The sequence below is a fragment of the Ictidomys tridecemlineatus genome, chromosome 15, assembly GCF_052094955.1.
Source record: "Ictidomys tridecemlineatus isolate mIctTri1 chromosome 15, mIctTri1.hap1, whole genome shotgun sequence".
NCBI classification, from domain to species: domain Eukaryota; kingdom Metazoa; phylum Chordata; class Mammalia; order Rodentia; family Sciuridae; genus Ictidomys; species Ictidomys tridecemlineatus.
Genome location: NC_135491.1, coordinates 1,868,173 through 1,890,350, shown reverse-complemented (window position 1 = coordinate 1,890,350; position 22,178 = coordinate 1,868,173). Strand labels below are relative to the sequence as shown.

Sequence of the window (22,178 nt, the reverse complement as noted above, 5' to 3'; positions counted from 1 at the left end):
CAGGCCACACGCATGCCAGGCGAGCGGGCTACCTCTTGAGCCACATCCCCAGCCCCAATGTCTTTGTTTTTATTTGTTTATTTTGTTTTTTGTGGTTCTGGGGATCAAATCCAGGGTCTCACACATCAAGGCAAGCGCTCTACCACTGAGGTACAACCCCAGCCCACAAATTTTTTTTTAATATTTATTTTTTGTAGTTGTACATAATAACTTTTATTTTTATGTGGTGCTGAGGATCGAACCCAGAGCCTTGCACATGCAAGGCCAGCGCTCTTCCTCTGAGCCACAACCCCAGTGCCCCAGCCCCCCCCACCCGTGCATGAAATTCTGGGTTTTATCTCTATCACTGTCTACGGGTACGTTTTATTTATTTTTTCTTTTTTTTAATGTTTTAAAATGTATTTTAGATTTATTTTATACACACACACATTTTGGATAATGTGGTAAAATTCCTATCTCAGGCTCATACCTTGTAGTTTCGGCACTGTGGTCAAGGTGGGGGACATCCTGATCTAGGTTCTCTCCTGTATGAATTAGCCGGGCTGCAGCTGGTTGTTTGGGGTGCCGGGATGGAACTCGGGGCCTCGGCCTCTGAGCCCAGCCATACTTGCTCTTTTACTTAGAGGCAGGGCCTCACTGGTGGCCTAGCGCCTGCCATGGCACGGGGTGGCTCTGCAGGCGACCCTCCTGCCTCAGCGTCCTGGGCCGCTGGGACCACAGGCTGCGCCAGGCGCAGGCGGAGCCGGTGCTGCACCCAGCGCCGGGCCCTGTGGCCGGCGCTGCCCTGGTCCTAACTCTGCGCCTGTCATCAGACAGGAGGGCGTGGAGGCCGAGAACAGAGCGCCCAGGACCGGGCTCGGGCTCAGGGGGCCGAGAGCCCTCGGGCCTTGAAGGGCGGGGGCAGGCGGCGGGGGCAGGCGGCGGGGGCAGGCGGCGGGGGCAGGCGGCGGGGGCAGGCGGCGGGGGCAGGCGGCGGGGGCAGGCGGCGGGGGCAGGCGGCGGGGGCAGCAGCAGGTCCCCGAGGGTCTGTTCCTCAGCGTCGACAAGGGAAGGCCCTGCCTCTTGGCCGAGAGGCCACCGGGCGGCCCGGGAGGCAGAGCGGGCTGGGGTGCGGCCGGCAGGAGGCCGGTGCGCCTTCCTCAGAGGCCCCGGGGCGGGCAGGCGCAGCGCTCCCCTGACAGTGGCGGCTGTCACTCCACAGGCCGTCCAGAGGCCCAGCCGGACCCTCAGGGGCCTCACTGCCCCGTCTGTGGGGGGAGGCGGGCTCTCCGGCCCAGGCACGAAGGGACAGGAGGAGACGCCCCTGGCAGCCATCTCTGAGACCCACTGGGGAGCGGAGGTGCAGCGCCCCGGTTTCCCGCCCGAGCCCTTGGCGAAGGGCCCAAACGCTCGCCCGGTCCTCGGCGGAAGGTCCAGCCCCGCCCTCACCGGCTCGTTTCTGTCCCGCGGACCAGAGAGGCGCAGGGGCCCGACCGCTCCCAAACCCAAGAGCTTAGAGGGAGGTCGGGCTGGGCCGGAGGGTGAATCGCAGAGGTCGGCGGCAGGTAGAAGGGGCCCGGCGGGAGGCCACGAGAGGAAGCGTGAGCACGGAGCGCTAGGAGGGAGGACCACGGAGAGGCAGGGCGCGGCTAGAAGGGCCACCCTGCGCCGGGCGAGAGGAGGTGTGGGAGGGCGTGGGCCTCCGAAGGCGGGAACTGAAGAGCAGGCCCGTGGGATGGAGGCCTGGGTGTTGGCGGCCTCCATCTCGGTCCATCGCTACCTGTGTGTCCTGGAGCTGGGAACTCCTCTTCGCATCCTGTGGTCACTCGTGGAACAGAAATGATTCAGTTACCGTCCAAGGGAAAGAAAGAAAACCATATATGAAAGAAGCCAGCACAGTGCCTCTGCACGACGCTGTGGAACACGCGGGGACCGGTGCAGTTACACTTTCGCCTATGGAAATCGGGCTCGTCTGAACTTATTCTGGGGGTCTCCCATTCTCCCACACCCCTCCCCGACCTCGGAACTTAACTCTGTCTCCTGGGTGGCAGTGAAGCCAGATTTAAAATTAGGTCGTCAGTGTAGTTCGGAAAATCGGGTCTAATATCGAGTGAAATCTAAAATGGAGGCCAAGTTGAGAATGAATTTCTCAACTCTCGAATGTTAATGAAGTCCAGGAAACAGCCTCCAACAGATTTGAAGATAGCTCATCCCAAAGAAATGTTAATGAACAGCAAACTTGACTCGGAAGTGCCCAGATTACTTCTTCTCCTTCTCCTTCTCCTTCTTCTTCTTCTTCTTTTTTTTTTTTTTTAATATTTTTTAGTTGTTGATGGGCCTTTATTTTATTTATATGCAGTGCTGAGATTGGAACCCAGGGCCTTACATATGCCAGGCAAGCACTCTACCACTGAGCCAGGATCCCAGTGAAAGTCCCCCGTTTCCCTGTCCAAGGAGAATCACACGAAACACTGGCTGCAAAAGCAAGAGGTGTTTATTGAGACACAGGCGCCTGCGGGTGCCCAGCAGAACCTCAGCCGGAGCTTTGGTGAACTGGCACACCGGGCTTGGGGATACAGAGATATTTATAGGGTAAAGGGGCAGTTTGCATGGTAAGCAATAGGTTTCTTACTAGTTAATTTTAAACCCAGCATATAGGCTACCTAAAGGGCAAAGTTGTTTTTCACTTTATGTTACTGGAAAAACCACATAAAAGCTACATGTTTGCACTCTGGTCCTCTTGTTCCTGCTTATTCAGGCATGCCTTGGGACCTGGTTTACACCTAACTGATTATCTGAAAAACACCTCTGGTGCCTGTGTAGGTTTGTGACATGCCTCGGTGGTTTTGCAACTAGGCCTGACGTTGTTGGGCTGGGGTCTTTCACCAGCCCCCCAGATTACTTCTTTGGGCCACCAGTGTCCCAACTCTTCGGGCCTTCCCACCTACATTCCATCACCAAAAACTATAAAAAGGGGAACACATTCGCCCTTCAATGGATTCTACCTCTTGGGTCCCCTTCTTCCTCCAGGAGAAGTATTTTCTGCTGTCCTTTAATAAACTTCTAATTTTCCACTCAGACCTTGCCTCAGCGTGCTTCTCTGGTGTTATTCTTAAACACTGGGGAAGCAAGGACTGGACACCAGTCAACAGCGGTAACTGCAGCACCAGCCTCCTGGGGGAGGGGGGCTCACCTCTCAATTCAGTACCACCATCAAAACAAGCAGATGGAGATCTTCCACAAGCTAGAAATCCTTCCACAGCTCCTTCCAGAGGCAACATGAGAAATGCAGCTTTTCATCCTGGGGTGTGTGAGAGAGAAAGCTCTTCAGGAGGCAGTGCCTGCCTGCCTGCCTGCCTGCCTGCCAAACTCTCACCACTTGGTGCTCTGGCCAAATTCAAAACCACACCTTCCTGAGCACTGTTCATACCTACAGATGTGTCTTGGGTTGTCATGGAATTACTTGTGTTTTATTTGTAATAATGCAAACCAGACTTCCAAAGACTGTGTGTATGTAACCTGTCGTCTGGGGCAACTCATTTCCTCCAGAATGCCATTTTGACTCCTTTCTCACTCCAGCCCCCAGGTGGAGTGAGGAGTCCCTCTGCTTCTCCTGCACTGCACAAGACCACTGGTTTCAGAGGAACGCTTCTAATAGTGTCTTTGAGTGCCCTCTTTATGCCCTAGTGCCAGCAGCACAAATTCAAGTTTCTCAGCCAGATAGTGTGGATGTCTTCAGCCAGCATCCTGCATGGTGAGCTCTGAAAGATGAACAGTGGTCTGCGCTTTTCCAGTTCTGGCTTTTGCCTGAAACTGCACTTGCTGTTCCCCAATCTGGCTAATTCTCCTGTGACTGCAAGACTGAACTTGGACATCTCCTCTGGAAAGCCTTCCCAGTTCTGTGACCCTCACTCAGTCGGAGCACCTGCTTCTCTGGCCTCTTGGAACTAATGTTGCATCACAGTTGCTTCTTGACCTGTTTTCTCCTGTAGACACAGCTGCCCAGTATGGTAGCACCTGGCCACGTGTAGTTGCTAGGCACTTGAATTAGGCCAAGTTGTGTTTCATGTGTAAAAATCCAAACCAGATTTCCAAAGATTGTGTGTGTGTGTGTGTGTGTGTGTGTGTGTGTGTGTCCCATTCTAGTGTATGAGAACCAGCTGCAAGGGGCCCTGAGACTGAAGAAAAGAGGCAGAGTGATCCAGGATTGCACAGAGTCCCATTTATTGGGAGGTTAACTGACAGAAGCATGGTCATGGACAGGGGAAGACCAAGTGGATTCTTGAAATATGTGTTAGGAGGAAGGGTGTATATACTGGTTAGGACAAAAGTGACTTCATTCTGGCTGGAACTTACCTAGTTTATCTTATGCTAATATCAAAAAATCACATCCTTGGTGCCAGGGCCTGGGGACTTTGATGGCAGCTGTGTCTTAAGACAGTTGTGACTACATGAAGCTGAATCCATACAGCTAGATAGAATTCATAGAACTAGTGTTATATATGTACGAGGAAAAAGGCCGTATCTTCATGAACTCACAGGTCTCTTGGAGACAAAACTCAAAGGCCCCACTAGGTTTCTCCTTCCTTTTCCTTTCCAGCACCCACATCTACTTGTGGTTAGCCAGCCTCAAGCCACCACCTTGAGGGCTGGGAGATCCACCCCTGCTGAGACCTCTTTCACTCGGGTGACTTTGTGCATCATTCCCACCTAAGCTTTCTGCCACGCCACACCCCTCTTATGCCTGAGGGGTCATGCCACAACTCCCCATGCAGTGAGTGTGTTGGGGTGGGAGAGTGCAAAGACCTTCCCAGCACTGCATGATGCAGCTCTGCTGTCTACGTGCAGTGTGAAGGTCAACTTTTCACTTTTCTGGGCCTCAGTTTCCTCATTTGGAAAATGCTAAGGCTGAATGAGAAATGAAATGACCATCTCCCTTGAAAACCTAGTCTTTGCTTATAAAAGGTCCCTTAGTAACTCTGAAGGCATCCTGAATAGTCTTTGAATTTGAATTTCCTGATCTGTAAACTGGAGGAAACATTTTGATATTTTGGTCTTTGTCGCCCCCATAAGGCCTGAGAGAGTTTCTAGTCACAGCAGGTACCCAGTAAAACCTAGTCCATAAATGTAGTCGCAGAGACAGAGACAGGGACTCTCATTCATGCCAACAAGCTGGTGTACCAAGTACACCATTGTACACCATTCTTTCATTTATTGAAAGAATGCCTAAGATGCATGACAGTGGAACTTGAGGGATTTAAGTAGAAGGGGGATGCAGGATGAAATAGAACAGATCAGGGGATACAGAAAAGTTCTTGTGCCACCTCAGCTCTTAGTTTACCTCTTCCTGAGTTAATGAATTCACCCCCATTCCATTTATTGCTCCTTTGAATTCAAAGATGACCTTGACTATATCTTCATCAACCATAGATTCTCCTGGCCTCCACCATGAACCTCTTCCCTAAGTTAGGCTTCACCTTTTGCCCAACCTGGGCCTCCAGGCTCATGGCCTGCCCTGACTCAAGGGTGACCCTTGGTCACTAGTTGTGCATACGCCTGCATGGACACACTGTGCACAGGGAAGCAGCAGGACAAGCTGCCCATCCACTGGGCTTCTTATACCTGTTCTTCTGTCTCAAGTTGCTCAGGAGTACCAGAGACCTGGCTCAGCATGTCCTTGTGCATTAGGCAAGACTGAGTCTCTCACTGACTTGGGCATGGAACTGTTGCCTTTAGCAATCAGTATCCCTCAGATTCCAGATCTCAACTTGGGAGATGTTAACTGAAGAGCTTGGCTCTGGTGTCATAAGGGGACAAAGCAGCACTCTTTCCTTTTTTTTTTTTTCTTATTTATTTTTTAGTTTTAGAAGGACACAATATCTTTTTATTTTATTTTTATGTGGTGCTGAGGATCGAACCCAGTGCCTCAAGCTTGCCAGGTGAGCGTGCTACCACTTGAGCCACATCCCCAGCCCATCTTTTCCTAACTTTCATGTTGGAGACTGAATGACCTCCAACTTGAGGGCATACTGGAATTCTACAAGTGTCGGGAATGAAGAAGAGAGTGAGGGTCTCGAGGTGCATCAGCCAAGGGAAACGTGGTTATACAGGGGACGTGCATGTCTTGGGACATGGGTTGGAGTGAGTTGGAACTGTTGAATTTTGGAGAGAACCTCGTTTCACCCCCCTCCCTTTCTTTCAGGCTCAGGATCTCAAGTACTATATACCTTGTGCCTGCTTCTCTCTGTGGAGGCCATGGACCCATTTTCTCCTGTCTGTAAAATAGGACACGGTTCCCTCTCCAGGATGCATAGGATGAATGGAGATGGCTGAATATAAGTTGTGGTTAGGTGGTGTACAAATATCACCTACTGTACAAAGGTAGCATTTAGTGCTCTATTGCTTATGTATACTAAATAAGTTTTTATTTTTATTACTTTTGATTCTTATTTAATTGTTGGTGTAGAGTGGAACCCCAATACCTTGTGAACCTCTCTTTTGCGGGGAGTTTCTGACCAGAGTGCTGTCCTGACACTCCCGCATCCCTAAGGTGTTCCCTCCCCTTTTCCCGGGGTCAGAGCATCCCTGGAAGGCATTCCTGCAGCCATCTCAGGGCCTGGAAGTTGGCTGTGCTGCTGGACCAAGGCCCATTGAGTCAGGAGTGTCCTTAGTGTCCTGCTAGGCGGCGCAATGAGGGTCTTGGCAATGGAGGTGGCTCCCAGACAGTGGGCTTTGGAGACTGAAGTCCTGCAAGGGAAGACTGGGGCCTGTGTAGAGAAGGCAGAAAGCCTGGGAGAGTTTTGTTGGAACCCGAGGCTTAGGATTGGAAATCACTTTCCTCCTCAGAAGCAAGATAACATGGGAGACACAGACATGAGCAAAGGGGATGGTCTGGGAGAGGTTCCTGAAGGAGGCAGGGCCCAGGCTGCAGGCTGGGAGGGGTTGGGCAGCTAGAGCAAGGTGAAGGTGCTGGGCTGGGTGTCACTGGCCTCTGGGGCTGCAGGGCTGAAGGGAGCTTATTCCTTTTGAGGACATGGAGTATCCCTGTCTGCCTGTCTGGAGTGCTGAGGTTTATGCTAGACATGAAGTTTGGGGGAATGGATAATTGGTCATGGGTGAGGCTGGAGAGAGAGAGATTGCTGAGGGAAAAGGAGTTTATGTGATGACATTGGAGCCTGGAGGGGAATCTCAGACTGAGCATAAGCCCAGATAGACTGGCCCCAAATTGGAGGTGTGGACAGTGAAGTCAAATGATTGACTGGGCTGTCTGGTCAAGGTTGGGCGATGGCGGAGGTGGGAAAGGAGGCTGATGCTAGGTTGTGAGAGGCCTTGAGTGCCAGGTGCAGGGGTAGGTCCATGGGGGGATTTTAAGCAGAGAGGGTGTAAGAAAGGTCCTTCTGGTCCTGGAAGACTGGTGGTCTGGGCAGGTAGCATATGTCTAGCAGCTCGGGAGGTCAGAGTCCTCAGCATTCCCGAAGGCTCTGGAGTGAGGGTGCCAGCGAGGCAGAGGGACGAATTCCCTGGCAGAGGCAAACAAGGCTTTGCACGTGGAGCCTTGTGAATTCACCGTCTGCCCAGGGGGCTGTGAAGTGCCAAGTGTGTCTGGAGCCCTGCTGAGACAAGGCAGAGAAGTGGCCGCATCACTTCATGAAGGGTCTCAGCTTCCAGGCTGAGGAACTTGAACTTGGTCCTGAGGCCACTGGGGGTTTTGAGTGGCGCCTAAGTCACATGCCACATGGTTATGACAAGACTACGCTAGGCCAGTGTGGGAAGGGAACTGGCAGCCAAGGAACCGGGAAGAAGTCTGGCTCTGGGGTCCAGATGAGGGAGGGAGGGAGGGGCCAGAAATGGGGCTTAGAGAACAAACAGAAGAGTATGGCTCAAAGAACCTATTAGGGTGTGGACACACTAGAACTTGGTGGCTGTCTGGCTTTGGGAAGTGAGGGAATGAAGATATTCAAGGGTTTGGACTTATGCAGATGTGAGACTTCATCAAGATCTTGTCCCATGACGGTGACAGTAATGCTTTTTTAAGAGTGAAGAGAAATATAAAAAAAATTTTAAGGGAGAAGAAAAATATTTAAAAATATTAAAAATTTGACTTTTGGAGGGGATGCTCGAATTTATTCATTCACTCATTCGTTCATTTATTCAACTACTATTTACTACTATTCCCCTACCTTCTCCAGGTGCCTTTGGTGATGCTATCGTGCTAGCATGTCAGGACAGAGCTGGCCTGCCTTCTTGAAGCATGAGAAAGGCAGACAGTGACACAGCAGATCCATAAGTGTTCAAAGCCATGCTGGATCCTGATGTGGGGTGCACATGAAGTAAAGTGATGAGATAAGTTATTGCCTATGTGAACTGACATCCCCACCAGAGGTTTCAGTGCAAAATGTTACTTTAGCTGAGACCTGAATGGCCAGAAAGAACCCACCCTTCTGAGTGGCAGAAAGGAACATTCCAGAGAGAATAGAAACAGAGGCCCTCAAAGTGGGAAAGGCTGTCAGGTTGAGCAATGGCAGAACCGTGGTGATGGAGCCAGGAAAGGAAAGCCAGCCAGTCTGCACAGCCTGCAAGGGCTTTGGGGTTGACTGTAAGCTCAGGTTTCAAGTCAGGTTATGATAAGATTCCATGGGCTTAAAAGATATCACCTGGGTACTGCCACGGAGAAAAGGGGCTAGAGGAAGGGACGGGTGATGGAGAGAGTGTTGCTATGAGCTGGGAGTCAATGTTGACGGGGTAGGTTGGGGAGAAGTATGAGGTGCCAACCAATAGGATGGCCTTTCCTAACCTGGGACCAGGCAGATGCAGGTGCCGTCTCACCTTCAGATGTGTGATCTTTGACCACTGTGTGATATCTTCTGTAAAATAGGGATCCTCGTGGCATGCAGTTGGTGAGTCTGCTTTGAGTGTTCTGCACATTAGCAATGACTGTCCCTGAATAAGGGCTTAATAAATATTGGTCATTGTTGCTATTTTCTGATACTGGGGTGGGGCGAGTATAGCTCTCATGGGTGCAACTAGTTAATGGAAACTTGAGAGCAGGATCAGGGTGGGAGACTCAGATTGGGTAGCTGTTCCTGTTGACCAGTCATTCTCAACCAGGAGTAGTGTTGCCCCTAGAGAACACTGGGCAATGTGGAGAGACTTTGAGTTGTCACCACTAGAGCTTGGGGGATTGTGCTCCACATCCTGTAGTGTACAGGATGGGCCCGGAATGAATGATCCAGCCCAAAATGTCACTGCTGAAGTTGAGAAGCCTGGTTAGACAGAAGGAACAGTTGAAGTTTGTGGGAATGGTGACCCAGAAAGCAGAAAGGGTAACAAACTCAAGTGTCTCCAATGTGCAGGCAAGTGAACATCGGGTGAGGGGGGTCAGGTGATCAGAGCAGGGGCAGAGCCCTTTAGACCAGGCAGGCCCTTAGTTTACCAGTCTCCAATGTCCCTACTACTTCCCTTTCCCCTAGATGTGTCAGGTGTTCAGTGTCAGGGATGGCTGTTCTAGACATAAAATTACCAAAGCAGGAGGTCATCTAAGGCAATGATGTACAGTAGAAGTAGAATGAACCACATATGAAATTTTAGATTTTCTAGTAGTTATGCTAAAAAAAGGAAAAGGAGTATGCAACATTAATTTTAAGGGGCTGGGGATGTGGCTCAAGCGGTAGCGCGCTCGCCTGGCATGCATGCTGCCCGGGTTCGATCCTCAGCACCACATACAAACAACGATGTTGTGTCCACTGAAAACTAAAAAAATAAATATTAAAAAATTCTCTCTCTGGGGCTGGGGATATGGCTCAAGCGGTAGCGCGCTCGCCTAGCATGCATGCGGCCCGGGTTCAATCCTCAGCACCACATACCAACAAAGATGTTGTGTCCGCCGAGAACTAAGAAAAAAGTAAATAAAAACGTTAAAATTCTCTCTCTCTCTCTCTGTCCCCCTCTCTCTCACTCTCTCTTTAAAAAAAAAAATTCTCTCTCTCTCTCTCTCTCTCTCTCCCCCCCCTCACTCTCTCTTTTAAAAAAAATAAATAAAATGCAAAATAGAGCTGGGGATGTGACTCAGTGGTCAATTGTCCCTGACTTCAACCTCAAGTACTCCAAAAAATTTTTAAAAAATTAATTTTAATACATACCTCATGTAAACCAGTATGTATCCAAAATCGTATTTCAGAATATTGAATATAAAACTTAGGTTGAGTGCAATGGCACAAGCCTGTAATCCCAGTGGCTCGGGAGGCTGAGATAGAAGGATTTGAGTTCAAAGACAGTCTCAGCAAAAGTGAGGTGCTAAGCAACTCAGTGAGAAACTGTCTGTAAATAAAATACAAAATAGGGCTGGGGTTGGGGCTCAGTGGTCAAGTGCCCCTGAGTTAAATCCCTGGTACCCAAAAGAAAAAAATATATATATATATATAAATTATTCACATGATAGTTTACTCCACCGCCCCCAACACTGAATCTTTGGAGTCTGTAGGGAATTCTGCACTTAAGCACATTTTATTGCAGATTAGATGTGTCAGGTGCTCAGTGTTCTACACAGCACAAGGTTAAGGGAGCTTTAATTTTAGCTTAATATAAAATTGTTTGGATCACTTGAGGGTTTCTGGAGAAGACAGGAGACTTTTTCAGTTCCAGCTGATTGTTGCCACATCTGGGGATGTTTATTTCCATGTGTGCCTGGGAATTCGAATCTGTGCACTTTCTGGCATTTGAAATTTGAAATATTGGAATAGTGGAATAAAAAGCCCCAAACCAAAACTACAACCACCACCATCACCACCACCACAATACCCTTTGTAATCAAATCAAACATAATGATCCCATTTTGGCCCTCAGGCTTCAAGTTTGAACTGGTTGAGGGCGGAATATGTAGTGACCCCATAGGGTAGGTAGCTAGTACCCACTGTGGCTATATAGATTTAAATTGAGGACTTAAGTCAAATTTGTACTTATCCTTAGAGGCATTAACCTCATTTGAGGTGAGCAAGAGCCCCACGTGGCTAGTGGCTATGACCTCATGGAGTAGGCAGAGCATTGCTGCCATTAGAGATGTGCTGGACAGCTCCCTAGGAGAGCTGGGGTTCAGGTTCTGGTCCTCGAGTTGGGCACGAGAGAAGGGTTCCCTTCTTTTCCTCTGCTGAGTCCAGCTGCTACTGCCGCTCTGCCCCCACTCCTGTGTCGGTGATGCGTGGCTCCCTGGCCGCGCTGTGTGTGAAGCGCCTACCTACTCATCACTTCTCCTCGCACCCTGCAATTTCTCAGCGTACGCCTGGGCCAGGGCTCCAGCAGCCCGAGAGGGTCCCCGCATGCACTGCTGACACCGGGGCCTCCCAGAGCTTGTGTGCCAGGGAGGCGCACCGGGCCCCATCCCAAGCTCTGCCGACGCACAGCCCGCTGGCAGTAAGCACCTGGGCGCTAGGCTTGCTGCAGGGCGGCCACTTCCCCACCTGCGGGTGGGGAGGCCCGCCCTTCCCCCCTGCATATCCCGCACTGCCTGGCCTTCTCTGGGCCTTGGTTTTCCCGCGTGTTGGGTGGGAAGCGCACAACTTCACACCTCTGTACACAGCAGTGACCGGCCTACTCTGGGCTTCAGGTCCCCACGCGTCCACAAGAAAGTATCACACCTCCCCACCAATAAATCTAGCAAACTCCAGGCCCAGTTTCCCCATGTGCCCACCCAAAATATCACACGTTCCCACCCGCACATCTGGCAACTGGCCTCCTGGGCCTCTGTTTCCCCATTTGCGGACGGGAGAATCGTGGCTATTCACACCAGAGCAACGGCTGGCCTCGACCTCTGTCTCCCCATTTGCTCCATCGACAGAAATATCCCTGAGGGCCTTCAGAACGACGGAACTGTTCAGCCAGGGAGGTGGACCGGAGCAGGGGAGCCGGGCCGGGCCGGGCCTTTGGCAGGTCTTCCAGGCCTCTTGAAGCTCGGCCGCTGTCCCCCGGTGAGGGGCCGACTTCGGCGGCGGAACCTTCGTGCGGGGCGCGCGTGTTCCCCGCCGGCGCCCTTTCCCAGGGACGCCGCCGCCCCTCGCGCCCCCGCGCCCCAGTCCCGCGTACCCGGCGCCGCCGGCCCGGAGTTGCCCGGAAGCTCGGTCCCACCGCGGCGCTCGCCAGGGCAAGCCCGGGCCGCCGGGACCTCGGCCCGCTCCCGGACCCGAGAGGCCGCTGCACCGGGTACGGGGCAGGGATGGGGGAGGAGCCGGCCTTGGGGCCGACGGGCTGGGCGGTGGGGCGGGGACGCCGCCGCCGCCGAGAGGCTCCGGGGCAGGGCGCCCCGCGGGGCGAGGAGGCGGGGGGCCGCGGGGGCCGGGGCGGGGCTGGAGGTGCCCGGCGCCGGGCCGCCGGGGCGAGGGGCGGGAGGGGAGGCGTGCCAGCTGCACCCCGAAGGAGGGACGCGGGGCTCGGGAGGGGCCTGTGGGAGAGGGCGGCGGCCCGGGGGAGAGGAAATAAAGATGTCGGTGTCATCGGTAGCGGCGGGGGCACCCTCGGGGGGACGGAGCAGGGAGCAAGGTGGGGGGCTGGATGTACAAAAGGAAGCGGGTGAGGCGTCCTAGGGGCTGTCGATGAAGAGAGGCCAAGTGGAGAGAGCAGGGTGAGGCCTTGAGGTGCGACTCGCGGGGACAGCAGAGGAGCCTTGAGTGAAAGTGGGGAATTGGGTTAGTAGGACTCTGGGGAAGTACCTGGGGTGGCCAAGATGGGGAGGCTCCGAGGGCATCTAGTAGGTGGGGACCCTGAGGGAAAGACGCAGCCCGGGCTGCAGCTGAGCGGTGGGGACAGGAATGGACAGGTGGGGACGTCCTGGAGGCCACAGGGCTAGGGGGGTGAGGTAGGAGACACCCCTGCTCTGACATTGGTTCCCACGTGGGGAACGGGAGGGCGATGGCTGCAGAGGGAGAGCCAGGAGGAAGGGAAGGGTGGAGCGGGACTTGGTAAGCCGGGTTAGAGTGGCCCGGAGCAGATGGAGGGAGGCTGGAGATCTGGGCTGGAGTGCGTTCTTATTTTGTAGAGCGGTAGGTCAGTGGCGCGGAAAGGGTGACAGGCTGCGAGAATGGGGACGCCTTCCCTTTTAGACAGTTTTTCCTGAAAGGAAGAGGCGATCTTAACTTCTCTCCCCTCCGCCGCTCCCAGCTGCCGCTCCAGATGCTGCTGCTGCCGCCGCGGCCACCCCACGCTCGGTCCTCCTCTCCGGAGGTCATGGACCCACCGCCCCCCAAGGCTCCCCCATTCCCCAAGGCGGAAGGCCCCTCATCCACGCCTTCCTCAGCGGCGGGGCCCAGGCCCCCGCGGCTGGGCCGTCACCTGCTCATCGACGCCAACGGGGTCCCCTACATGTACACGGTGCAGCTGGAGGAGGAGCCCCGGGGACCGCCCCAGCGCGAGGCGCCCCCGGGAGAGCCCGGCCCCCGTAAGGGCTACAGCTGCCCGGAGTGCGCCCGTGTCTTTGCCAGCCCGCTTCGGCTGCAAAGCCACCGTGTGTCGCACTCGGACCTCAAGCCCTTTACCTGCGGCGCCTGCGGCAAGGCCTTCAAGCGCTCCAGCCACCTGTCGCGGCACCGGGCCACGCACCGCGCCCGTGCGGGCACTCCGCACGCCTGCCCGCTCTGCCCGCGCCGCTTCCAGGACGCCGCGGAGCTGGCGCAGCACGTGCGCCTGCACTGAGCCCGAACCTGCGCCGACCTGCCCTCTCTGGGCCACCACGTCTGACCCACACAGCGCCACTCCCACATACACTCCCTGGTTCTGCCGAGGTTACTGCCTTACCCTGTGCCTCGGTTTCCCCGTGTACCCAAAGGAAGAAACAGCATTCCTTCCTCCCCCTCCCCCCTAGCTGTGTGATGTAGACCAAAGTTGTTGCCCCTCCCTGGGCCTGGGAGCCAGTAGGAGTTGGGCTCCTGTCTGGCTGTGCTTTGTGAGCCTTTGCAAACGACGCGATCTCTCTGAGCCTTGTTTTTCGGCTCTCTCAAGTGGTGAATGGTTGTTGTCTGCATAGAAGGCAGAGAAAAGAGCACCGGCACGGTCTGGTTCGTCTCAGTACCTCCCCCTTCTGCCCATGACCCCCCCCCCCCAATTCGTTGCTCAATAAACATTCCTCACTCCACTTTCAGGCTCCTACTTGGTGTGTACTGGGACGGGGCAGGGGGTTAAGACCGGACCTTGGGCACCCAGGAACCTTCTTCTCGGTGTGTGTTTCCAGCCGGCGCCCATTCCCTAGTTCTCAGGTGCCCCGCCTCCACCGTCCTCCCCTGGACCCTCATCTTTTTCCCCCGACCTTCGCTCCCCTCACCCAGTGCCGCCAGCTCCTGGGGACATCCAGAGGTCCCCGTGCCGCCGCCGCCTGAAGCTGCGAAGGCAGCTCGGGGTCGTCTGGAGCCGCCCGGACATTAGAGGCTGCTGCACCGGGTACGGGGCGGGGCGCGAGGGAGCCGAGCGGGGGCGGGGCCGCCGTGCCCGGCACCTGTGCTGGGCTGGGAGGCCCGGCCCGCGGCGTCCCAATCCGGCTTTTCCGAGAGCTGGTGGCGCCAAAAGGCTCTGCAGGCGGCAGGCGAGGGCCATGGACCGGGGCGGGCCGGTGGAGAGCTCCAGGGCCTAGGAAGAGGTGTGGGGTGGAGAGGCGCGGACTAGAGGGAGCCTGGAGGTACAGGATGGACCCTCACCTAGACCCGGTTCGGGCCATAGCCTGGGAGAGGCCAGAGCCATAGAGGGGCAGTTACCTGAGAAGGGCAGAGGGGGAAGGGGAGCAAGGTCCCGGTTGTGCATCAAAGAGAGAGCGCCTATGAGTACGGTGGGCAGTGGAGACCAGAGGACAGGAGAACCTTGCCTGCCTTGCAGAGGGTCACAGAGTACAGTACTGGGTAGAGAGACTGAGGGGCAGCAAAATGCAGAGGTCCTGGTAGGGCACATAGAGGGGAAAGAACTGAAGCTGTGGTTCCGTGCTCCTCTGTGCTGTGCAAACTTCTCATCCTCTCTCCCATCCACCAGGCCTCAGCCACCCCTCCGGATGCTGGTGCTGCCGTCCCCTTGCCCCCAGCCCCTGGCGCTTCCCTCTTTTGAGGCCATGGAGGCCCCTTCCCCTCGGACAGGCAGGTCCCCTGAACCTGGACCTTCCTCCTCCACTGGATCTCCCCAGACTTCGTCCCCTCCAAGGCCCAACCACTACCTTCTCATTGACACCCAGGGTGTCCCCTACACAGTGCTGGTGGACGAGGAGTCGCAGAGGGAGCCTGGGGCTGATGGGGCTTCTGCGCAGAAAAAGTGCTACAGCTGTCCTGTGTGCTCCAGGGTCTTCGAGTACATGTCTTACCTTCAGCGACACAGCATCACCCACTCAGAGGTGAAGCCATTCGAGTGTGACACCTGCGGGAAGGCATTCAAGCGGGCCAGCCACCTGGCACGGCACCACTCCATTCACAGAGCCGGTGGTGGGCGACCCCACAGCTGCCCGCTCTGCCCTCGCCGCTTCCGGGATGCGGGGGAGCTAGCCCAGCACAGCCGTGTGCACTCCGGCGAGCGCCCGTTTCAGTGCCCACATTGCCCGCGCCGCTTTATGGAGCAGAACACGCTGCAGAAGCATGCCCGGTGGAAGCATCCATGATCTGGTATCATGCATCCCAGGGTTGTAGGACTACTGAAGCCCTGAGACACTTGTGGAGGTGCAGGCCTGCTCTCAGGGCCCTGGACACAGATGAAACTGGCCTCCGCTGGAAGTGATTCCCTTCCTGGAGGAGGAATCCCTAAGCTATTGCTTCCAGCTCGGTGCTTTAGAGCTGTGATGGGCACAAGTGAGCCCTCACACAGAATGGGGTCCTTTGGCTCTGAAGACCTGGGGCGGTCCATGATAGAGCCCTGACTGGAGGGGCCAAGGGAGAAAATGTTGTGCCTGAAAACTTGCCTCTTCAAGAAAGCAGCCCTTGGGAGGCCCCACTGTCTTCCTGAGGCCACTATACTGACACTGGGCAGGGTCCAGACCTGCCTTCTTTTCCCAACCAGGACTTGAGGCTGGACACCCAATAAACAGCTTCCCACTCTGAGCACTTGTTCTTGGAGACTGCATCTTGGACCTTCTTTGCTCACCACCTAGTAGAACCTGCCTCCTGTGGGCCTTGGCTGTCCTGGTTAGGGAATAGGACTGTTGGCCTGCCCTAGGGTCAGGCTCATCTCACCTCCTGAAGACTTGTGTCATCTGGAAGAGTGTTTTAAAACTTTCTTTAAACATAACCCACTGTAACATACATGTTTTATATGAAGCCCAATATACAGATACACAAAATGTATGTAAAAGGAGTTTCTTCAACAATAGCCACCTTTAGTATGTGCAGGGCCCCTTGATTTTTTTTTCTTTTTTTACTATTTTTATTTTAAATGTAGAGTCCATCCTACTATATTAAATTCTCTGCCCATGAACCTGCAGTTTGGAAAACACTGATCTAGGGCAGATGGCTCCCCCTGGACCTTCTGATCCAGGCTGCAATTTATCTGTAAGTGAAGCAGGAGGGGGATGGTTGCAGTTCTCTTGCTTGGAGCAGACATTCAGACTCTCTTCGAAGGGTTGAAACCTTGCACTCATAAGGGCTTCACAGTCCCAGAGCACAGGTACTCCTGGTGAATGGGAGGAGAGGAGGTGAAATTGAGCTTTGAGCTTAATAAATATCTGCCTTCTTAGCACATCTTCCTTGCCTATTTTGTGCCAGGCACTGTGCTGGGCTTACTTTCCTGTTCCGACCTCTTTTGGGGCAGAAAAACTAATGTCCCATATGCACTCCCCAGAGTGGGAAAGAACGTCCCAGGGACTGTTCACATCCCTCTGTCTGACCTTAGATAAAACCAACAGCGCTGAGATCTTGAGCCCTGTGTGTGGCCAGGTATTAGGCTGAGTTTTTGTGCGTCATCTCAGCATTCTCACAAGGAACCTAGTTGGGATTGTAATCTCCCCACTTAACAGGTGAGTAAATGGAGGCTGGGGACTGGACTCCAACTGTTCCACAGCAAGCTCCTGGTCACCTTTATGGGGTTGGTGGTGACTGTTTTTGGACCTCACTTCCAGGTGAGGGGTAACTCTCACTCCACTTGCCATCCTGGCCCGACATCCCTGGAAACCTTGGGTTCTGGCTGAGAGAGATGGGATCATACCAGCTAGTTCCTGGAGAATCGCTAAGAGCGGGTTCTCCTCTCTTCAATTTTCCTGGCTTGCTTCTCCCTTCTCCCTGCGACTTCCCCAGTCGACTAGACACTGGGGGACCCCCGGAGCTGCGCCAGCTCTTCAGGATGGGAATTTCTTGACGTTCCCTGCCTGTTCTATGTGGGAAGGCGGGGGGAGTACTTCAAGGGGCCGTCGCGCAAGTGCGGCCTTAGCCTCCGCGCAAACGGCGGGCCTCACTTGGGCGCTGGGACTTCTAGAGGAGGCGCTCCAGGCAGGCTGGACGGGGCAAGTCCCCGCTTCCCTGCCGGCTACGCTACCCAGTTCCGAGACGACCCCCCCCATCCCCTGCGTGCTCGCGGGTGGGCGCTTCTCTCCGCTCCCTGTGACACTTTGCAGACGTTCCCCGGCGCCAGGCAGGGGCGCCGCTTCCACCGTCGGTCCCTGGGCCGGATTCCGCGCGCGGGTGGGTGAGCGCGGGGAGCCCCCTGGCTCCTCGGACCCCGGGAAGCCATTGGTGGGGTATGGTGGCCGCATTCGCACCCCTGGCCTGAGCGCGCCCCTGCTGGGACCCTTTTCTATCACTGTCCTCTCCCACTCGCGGGACAAAGGGCGGGGGCGGGGGGGAGCGCATCCCCACGCGTGACCTTCTCCCACACTGTGCACGTGTCCCCCGCCACGGGGAAAAGGCCCTGCTTGCCCACGCGAGTGCGGGGGAGGGGCGTGGGGTGCCTGAGGGAGGAGGCAGCGGTGTGGGCTGGACTGCCACCCCATGCTTGGAAGTTGGGGCGGTCTCCCTTCACTGTACCTAAGGCTCTTTTGGAGCGGAAAATGGTCCGTGGTGGGAGCCCTTCACATTCAGGCCAGTGTGACCCTGCTGTGTGGATCCCAGGGGGAACCCAGCAATTCTCCCTATATAACAGGGGTCCACGGCCCCAGCTAACTTCTCCCCAGAACCTGTGTCTGGGTCCTCAGCACCTTCATTCAAGAGGAGTCTGGAGTATAGGTCCCTTCCTCCCTCAGACCTGGGAGTCCAGGTCCTTTCTCATTTCCGAGGAGTGAGGCCAGGACTGACCCCACTTGTGGCTGCTGTTTCTGTCCAGTGCCCCTGAGGCGCTCAGCTGCTGGGTCTGCAGGAAGCTTCGTTATGAATGACCGAAACATCCATAGGTGGACAAGTGAGGAGCCTCCCTTCCCCAACTTGGCCCATCATCCCTGTCCCTCCTTCCCCGGCTGCTGTGGTTGGGGGTGGTGAGAGGCCCTGAGTCATCCCTAGGGGACCACCACGGGCCTCTCCTCTACAGTGAAGAAGGACGAGGAGGCTTTGGAGATCTCCATCCCCTTTGATGAGGCGCAGCGCCTAGACTCACAGATCTTTTACAGCCTCAGCCCCTCCCGGGGGAACTTCGATGGTGAGCTAAGGGCTTGGAGGTTTGGTTAGCTGGGGTGCTGCCCTGTGGTGGTGAGTGACTGGGGACCCTTTCCCCTCCCTGCTGTCCCTAGAGCCTCCAGAGGCTGCATCCCCCACACTGGCCCTAATGAACGGCGTCAAGGCTCAGCTGCACATGGCCTTGGAGAGGAACTCCTGGCTGCAGAAGCGCATTGAGGACCTGGAAGAAGAGAGGGATTTCTTGCGGTGTCAGCTGGACAAGTTCATCTCCTCTGCCCGGATGGACACAGGTGGGGGGCACTGACACAGTTGCCCCCAATCCGTCCCACCCACAGGCTGAGGCCCCACTGTGTGGTTGGCTTGGTGGGGTCCTGGCATCTTGGTCCTGTCCGCTAATTTACTGCTCAGCTTCCATCTTGCTTGAAATCCAGGACCTCCCATCCCCTAGGATCTCTTCCTTTCCAGTAGACTGTCCCACACCCCATCAGCCCCCAGCCCCTGTGTCCTAGGGTAATCTGGAACTTGAGTCCAGGTTCCTCTTCCTTTTCCCTAGAGGACCACTGCAGTCCTTTGGGTTCTTCAGGGGACCTTGCCCTGCATCCCAGCTGTCTTTTCAAGCATCCAGGCCTCCAGCCTTCTGTGCCCCAAAGTGACTTGTCTTCCTACCTACCCTGTCCCCTATCTTGGCTAATGCTCCTTCCTCTTCAAAGAGCTTCAACTCTCTGCAAGTGGACTCAGCCTCTAACCTGGGGACCTTTTTGGTGATCATAGAATCTGTTCTCCCAACCCCCTTCACCTTACTCTGCTGTAATTCATGGCCAGCAGCAGCTTCCCAAGGCCAGTTTGTGGATTGCCCTGTTGGCAATGTTCTGACCACTATTCCAGCCCTTCCCTAGAGAGTCAGGGCTTTCCCTTTGCCAGATCTTGAGCCCATCTTGGAGAACTCAACTCTGTGCATCTCCCAACCTCAACTGGGTTCCTTGTAAACTTCGTAGCTGGTAACTGCCTCCAAAGCCTGGGCAAGGGTCCTGTGGTGTTTGAGGTCTGTTACTAGTGACCGTAGGATTATGGATCTGTACTTTCCTGCCTCTCTACACAGAGGATTTCATCCTGGGTGACTGCCTTGGATGACAGGACTCTCTGGGTCTCGGCTGCTGTCTGGGTATCCTTAGCCAGAAACTTGGTTTTTAGGGGTCTGACACCACCCACCAGGACCAAGGCCTTTTCTGGCTTCTGAGTTTCAATACTCAACACTCTGGAGATTCCTCTGGGTCCCTGGACAGCCCGTTCTCCTCATGGGAACCCCACCACATGGTTAAGATCTGCCTGAAGTCCCGGTCCCCAGACCTCTGGAACAGCCCTCCTCCAGGCCTCCAACTTTAGGAGCTTGGGAAAGGGGTCCACCCATGCCCACCTCCTCTTAAGTTCAGCTGGCCTACTCTACTCAGCATTGTCACCACCATGTGCAATGCACTCCTTGACTTTCTGTCTTGGTGGGGGCACCCTGGTTGGGGGCGTCCAGTCTCTCACTGTGGGATATGATCTCCAGGGGCTCAGGCCCTTTCTCTTTCCCCTGGGACCAGTGATGTGAGGTCTGCAGTCCCAGTTCATGTGTCTCTGTCTCCCCAGAGGACCACTGCCGGGTGAAGCCTGGGCCCCGGAGGGTTGAGGGGGACAGCAGGGCTGGTGGTGAGGCCTCAGACCCTGAATCACCAGCCTCCTCACTCAGCGGGGTGTCTGAAGAAGGCAGTGCGGGCGAGAGGAAGAGGCGGAACCAGAAGGGAAATGCAGGCCGGAGACGCTTCGGGAAGCCCAAGGCTCGGGAGAGACAGCGGGGTGAGCAGGATGCAGGTGTCCTAGAGGTCTGGGCCCCAGACTTGCGCTGTGACTTCCGCAGAGCCCCGACCTAGCTAGCCTCTCCGTGTGTAAAAAGACCAGACCTGGGTGCATCCCGCAGCCTTCTCCCCAACTTCATGACCTTGGTGTCTTCCTCAGAAAGAGGAGGGCCTTCCTCATAGGGTGCTCAAAAGCGGATTTACTTAAGTGGGAGGGGTGTGGGCGGGTCTGGGAATGCATGGCTGACAGCCCTCTCTGCTTCTGTCTCTGGCCTGCCCTCTCCAACTTCCCCCTGGCCCAACCTTCTCCCGTGCGCTCCCTTCCTCCTGCTTTCTGTGCTCCCTGTCTTTCTCCACTGCCCTCACCTGCTCTGCCTTCTTGATCTTCTCTTCCCTGCCTCCATTTCCTTTCCTGTGTGTCCCTCACCCCTTCCCATGTCCGCCCTCCTGTTTCCTATTCCGCTTTCCCTATATTTCTCTCTGTCCCTGTCCGTTTGTCTGCCCTCCTTGGCTTCGCAGTGAAGGACGCTGATGGGGTTCTCTGCCGCTATAAGAAGATCCTGGGTACCTTCCAGAAGCTAAAGAGCATGTCGAGGGCCTTCGAGCACCACCGCGTGGACCGTAACACAGTGGCGCTGACCACGCCCATCGCAGAGCTGCTCATCGTGGCCCCGGAGAAGCTGGCCGAGGTGGGCGAGTTCGACCCGTCCAAGGAGCGCCTGCTTGAGTACTCGCGCCGCTGCTTCCTGGCACTGGACGACGAGACGCTCAAGAAGGTTCAGGCCCTCAAGAAGAGCAAGCTGTTGCTGCCCATTACTTACCGCTTCAAGCGGTGATGCCCGGCTCGCGCGGCCCTCCTGCCGCCCCACCCCACCCCACCCCACCCCACCTGCGGCGGCCCGCTCCCCCAGGGCTGCCACCGCACTCCACGGAGTCAGAGTTATCCAGAGAATTTAAATTAAAGAAACGTAAAAAATTTGGAATAAACTGGGCCCAGCTCTTCTTAGGAGGGGGGCGACCGTTACCACGGAGACGGGGACGGCCAGGCGGAGCCGGGAGGTTGGGGAAGACAGGGTGTAATTAGCCCCGGAGACGTAGGAGTGGAGGGCAGGAGCTGTTGCTCAAGAAACTCGAAGGATCAGGCTCCAGAAAATAGGCGAAACACGGACCCCTGGGCTACTTGGGCAGATGTGCGGCGGGAGCGGCCACCTGGGGGACCGGGATGTGTGGGTTTATACTGCTGCCAGTCCGCGAGGGGGCAGCATGCGAATTGGTCCTTCTCCCGGAAGTGGCATTTCCACTGTCTCCCGCGCTTCCGCGGAGAGGTGCTCACGCGCTAGCTAAGGCACCGAGGAGAGGGATGTCTAGCTTAACGGTCGGGAATTCAGCACTTTTATTCTGGGAGTGGGAGGGTAAAAAACCTCGCGCATGCGCACTGTGGATCTTGGAACCCGTCTCGCTTTCGGAGCAGCCAGAAATCTCACCTCAGACGGATTTCCACGCAGGCGCAGACGCCTGTCTCGCCCCCACCGCCTCTACCACCGTGCGCAGGCGCAGAAAGGCGCCCTGGCAACCTCCGCAGCGGCCGCGCGTTCCTTTCACCTGGCTGGCTGCTTTTGTCTCGCGCTCCTACTCAAAGCCCCGCTGAGGTTGCGCTTTCTTTTCTTCTGCTCTCCCCACAGGGAGAGCCAGGTGCCGAGAGCCGGGACCCCGCCCCCTTTTCTGCAATCCCTTCCCAGACCCTACTCGTCTCCGTCCTCCTTCCCCTTTTCGATTCTCGACGCCGGAAGGAGCCGAAGTGACGACGGAAAAAGCCGAAGGT

At 55.5% G+C, this 22,178-nt stretch overlaps 3 protein-coding genes across 12 annotated transcripts; all 3 read left to right on the top strand.

Moving 5' to 3' along the window:
• Positions 1-12,034: 12,034 nt before the first annotated feature.
• Positions 12,035-14,095, top strand: Znf580 (zinc finger protein 580). Of its 4 annotated transcripts, none has more exons than XM_078031398.1 (2): positions 12,035-12,171; positions 13,126-14,095. In XM_078031398.1, the coding sequence occupies exon 2, from the start codon at positions 13,138-13,140 to the stop codon at positions 13,654-13,656; it is 519 nt and encodes a 172-aa protein (XP_077887524.1). In that variant the 5' UTR covers positions 12,035-12,171; positions 13,126-13,137; the 3' UTR covers positions 13,657-14,095. The 4 variants fall into 4 exon arrangements, with proteins under 4 accessions (XP_077887524.1, XP_040135189.1, XP_040135188.1 ...); XM_040279255.2 differs by lacking the exon at positions 12,035-12,171 and adding an exon at positions 12,456-12,589; XM_040279254.2 differs by lacking the exon at positions 12,035-12,171 and adding an exon at positions 12,466-12,602.
• On the top strand, positions 12,039-16,656 carry Znf581 (zinc finger protein 581). 4 transcript variants are annotated; one of them, XM_078031395.1, is made up of 2 exons: positions 12,039-12,171; positions 14,977-16,656. In XM_078031395.1, exon 2 carries the CDS (start codon positions 14,996-14,998, stop codon positions 15,587-15,589), a length of 594 nt encoding a protein of 197 aa, XP_077887521.1. In that variant the 5' UTR covers positions 12,039-12,171; positions 14,977-14,995; the 3' UTR covers positions 15,590-16,656. The 4 variants fall into 4 exon arrangements, with proteins under 4 accessions (XP_077887521.1, XP_013221581.1, XP_040135187.1 ...); XM_013366127.4 differs by lacking the exon at positions 12,039-12,171 and adding an exon at positions 14,152-14,397; XM_040279253.2 differs by lacking the exon at positions 12,039-12,171 and adding an exon at positions 14,406-14,632.
• Ccdc106 (coiled-coil domain containing 106) lies at positions 12,045-21,343 on the top strand. Of its 4 annotated transcripts, none has more exons than XM_078031390.1 (6): positions 12,045-12,171; positions 18,235-18,309; positions 18,436-18,543; positions 18,635-18,811; positions 20,151-20,357; positions 20,876-21,343. In XM_078031390.1, the coding sequence occupies exons 2-6, from the start codon at positions 18,279-18,281 to the stop codon at positions 21,190-21,192; spliced, it is 840 nt and encodes a 279-aa protein (XP_077887516.1). In that variant the 5' UTR covers positions 12,045-12,171; positions 18,235-18,278; the 3' UTR covers positions 21,193-21,343. The 4 variants fall into 4 exon arrangements, with proteins under 4 accessions (XP_077887516.1, XP_077887517.1, XP_005342267.1 ...); XM_078031391.1 differs by having other exon boundaries at positions 20,932-21,114; XM_005342210.5 differs by lacking the exon at positions 12,045-12,171 and adding an exon at positions 17,318-17,597.
• Positions 21,344-22,178: the final 835 nt, after the last annotated feature.

What these genes read in the sequence shown, in the direction of transcription:
- Znf580 (XM_078031398.1), top strand. Translation starts at nt 13,138, where the DNA reads ATGCTGCTGCTGCCGCCGCGGCCACCCCACGCTCGGTCCTCCTCTCCG.
- Znf581 (XM_078031395.1), top strand. Translation starts at nt 14,996, where the DNA reads ATGCTGGTGCTGCCGTCCCCTTGCCCCCAGCCCCTGGCGCTTCCCTCT.
- Ccdc106 (XM_078031390.1), top strand. Translation starts at nt 18,279, where the DNA reads ATGAATGACCGAAACATCCATAGGTGGACAA. An exon ending in AAACATCCATAGGTGGACAA is followed by an intron (nt 18,310 to 18,435) that starts GTGAGGAGCCTC and finishes TCTCCTCTACAG; the next exon opens with TGAAGAAGGACGAGGAGGCT. An exon ending in CTCCCGGGGGAACTTCGATG is followed by an intron (nt 18,544 to 18,634) that starts GTGAGCTAAGGG and finishes TGCTGTCCCTAG; the next exon opens with AGCCTCCAGAGGCTGCATCC.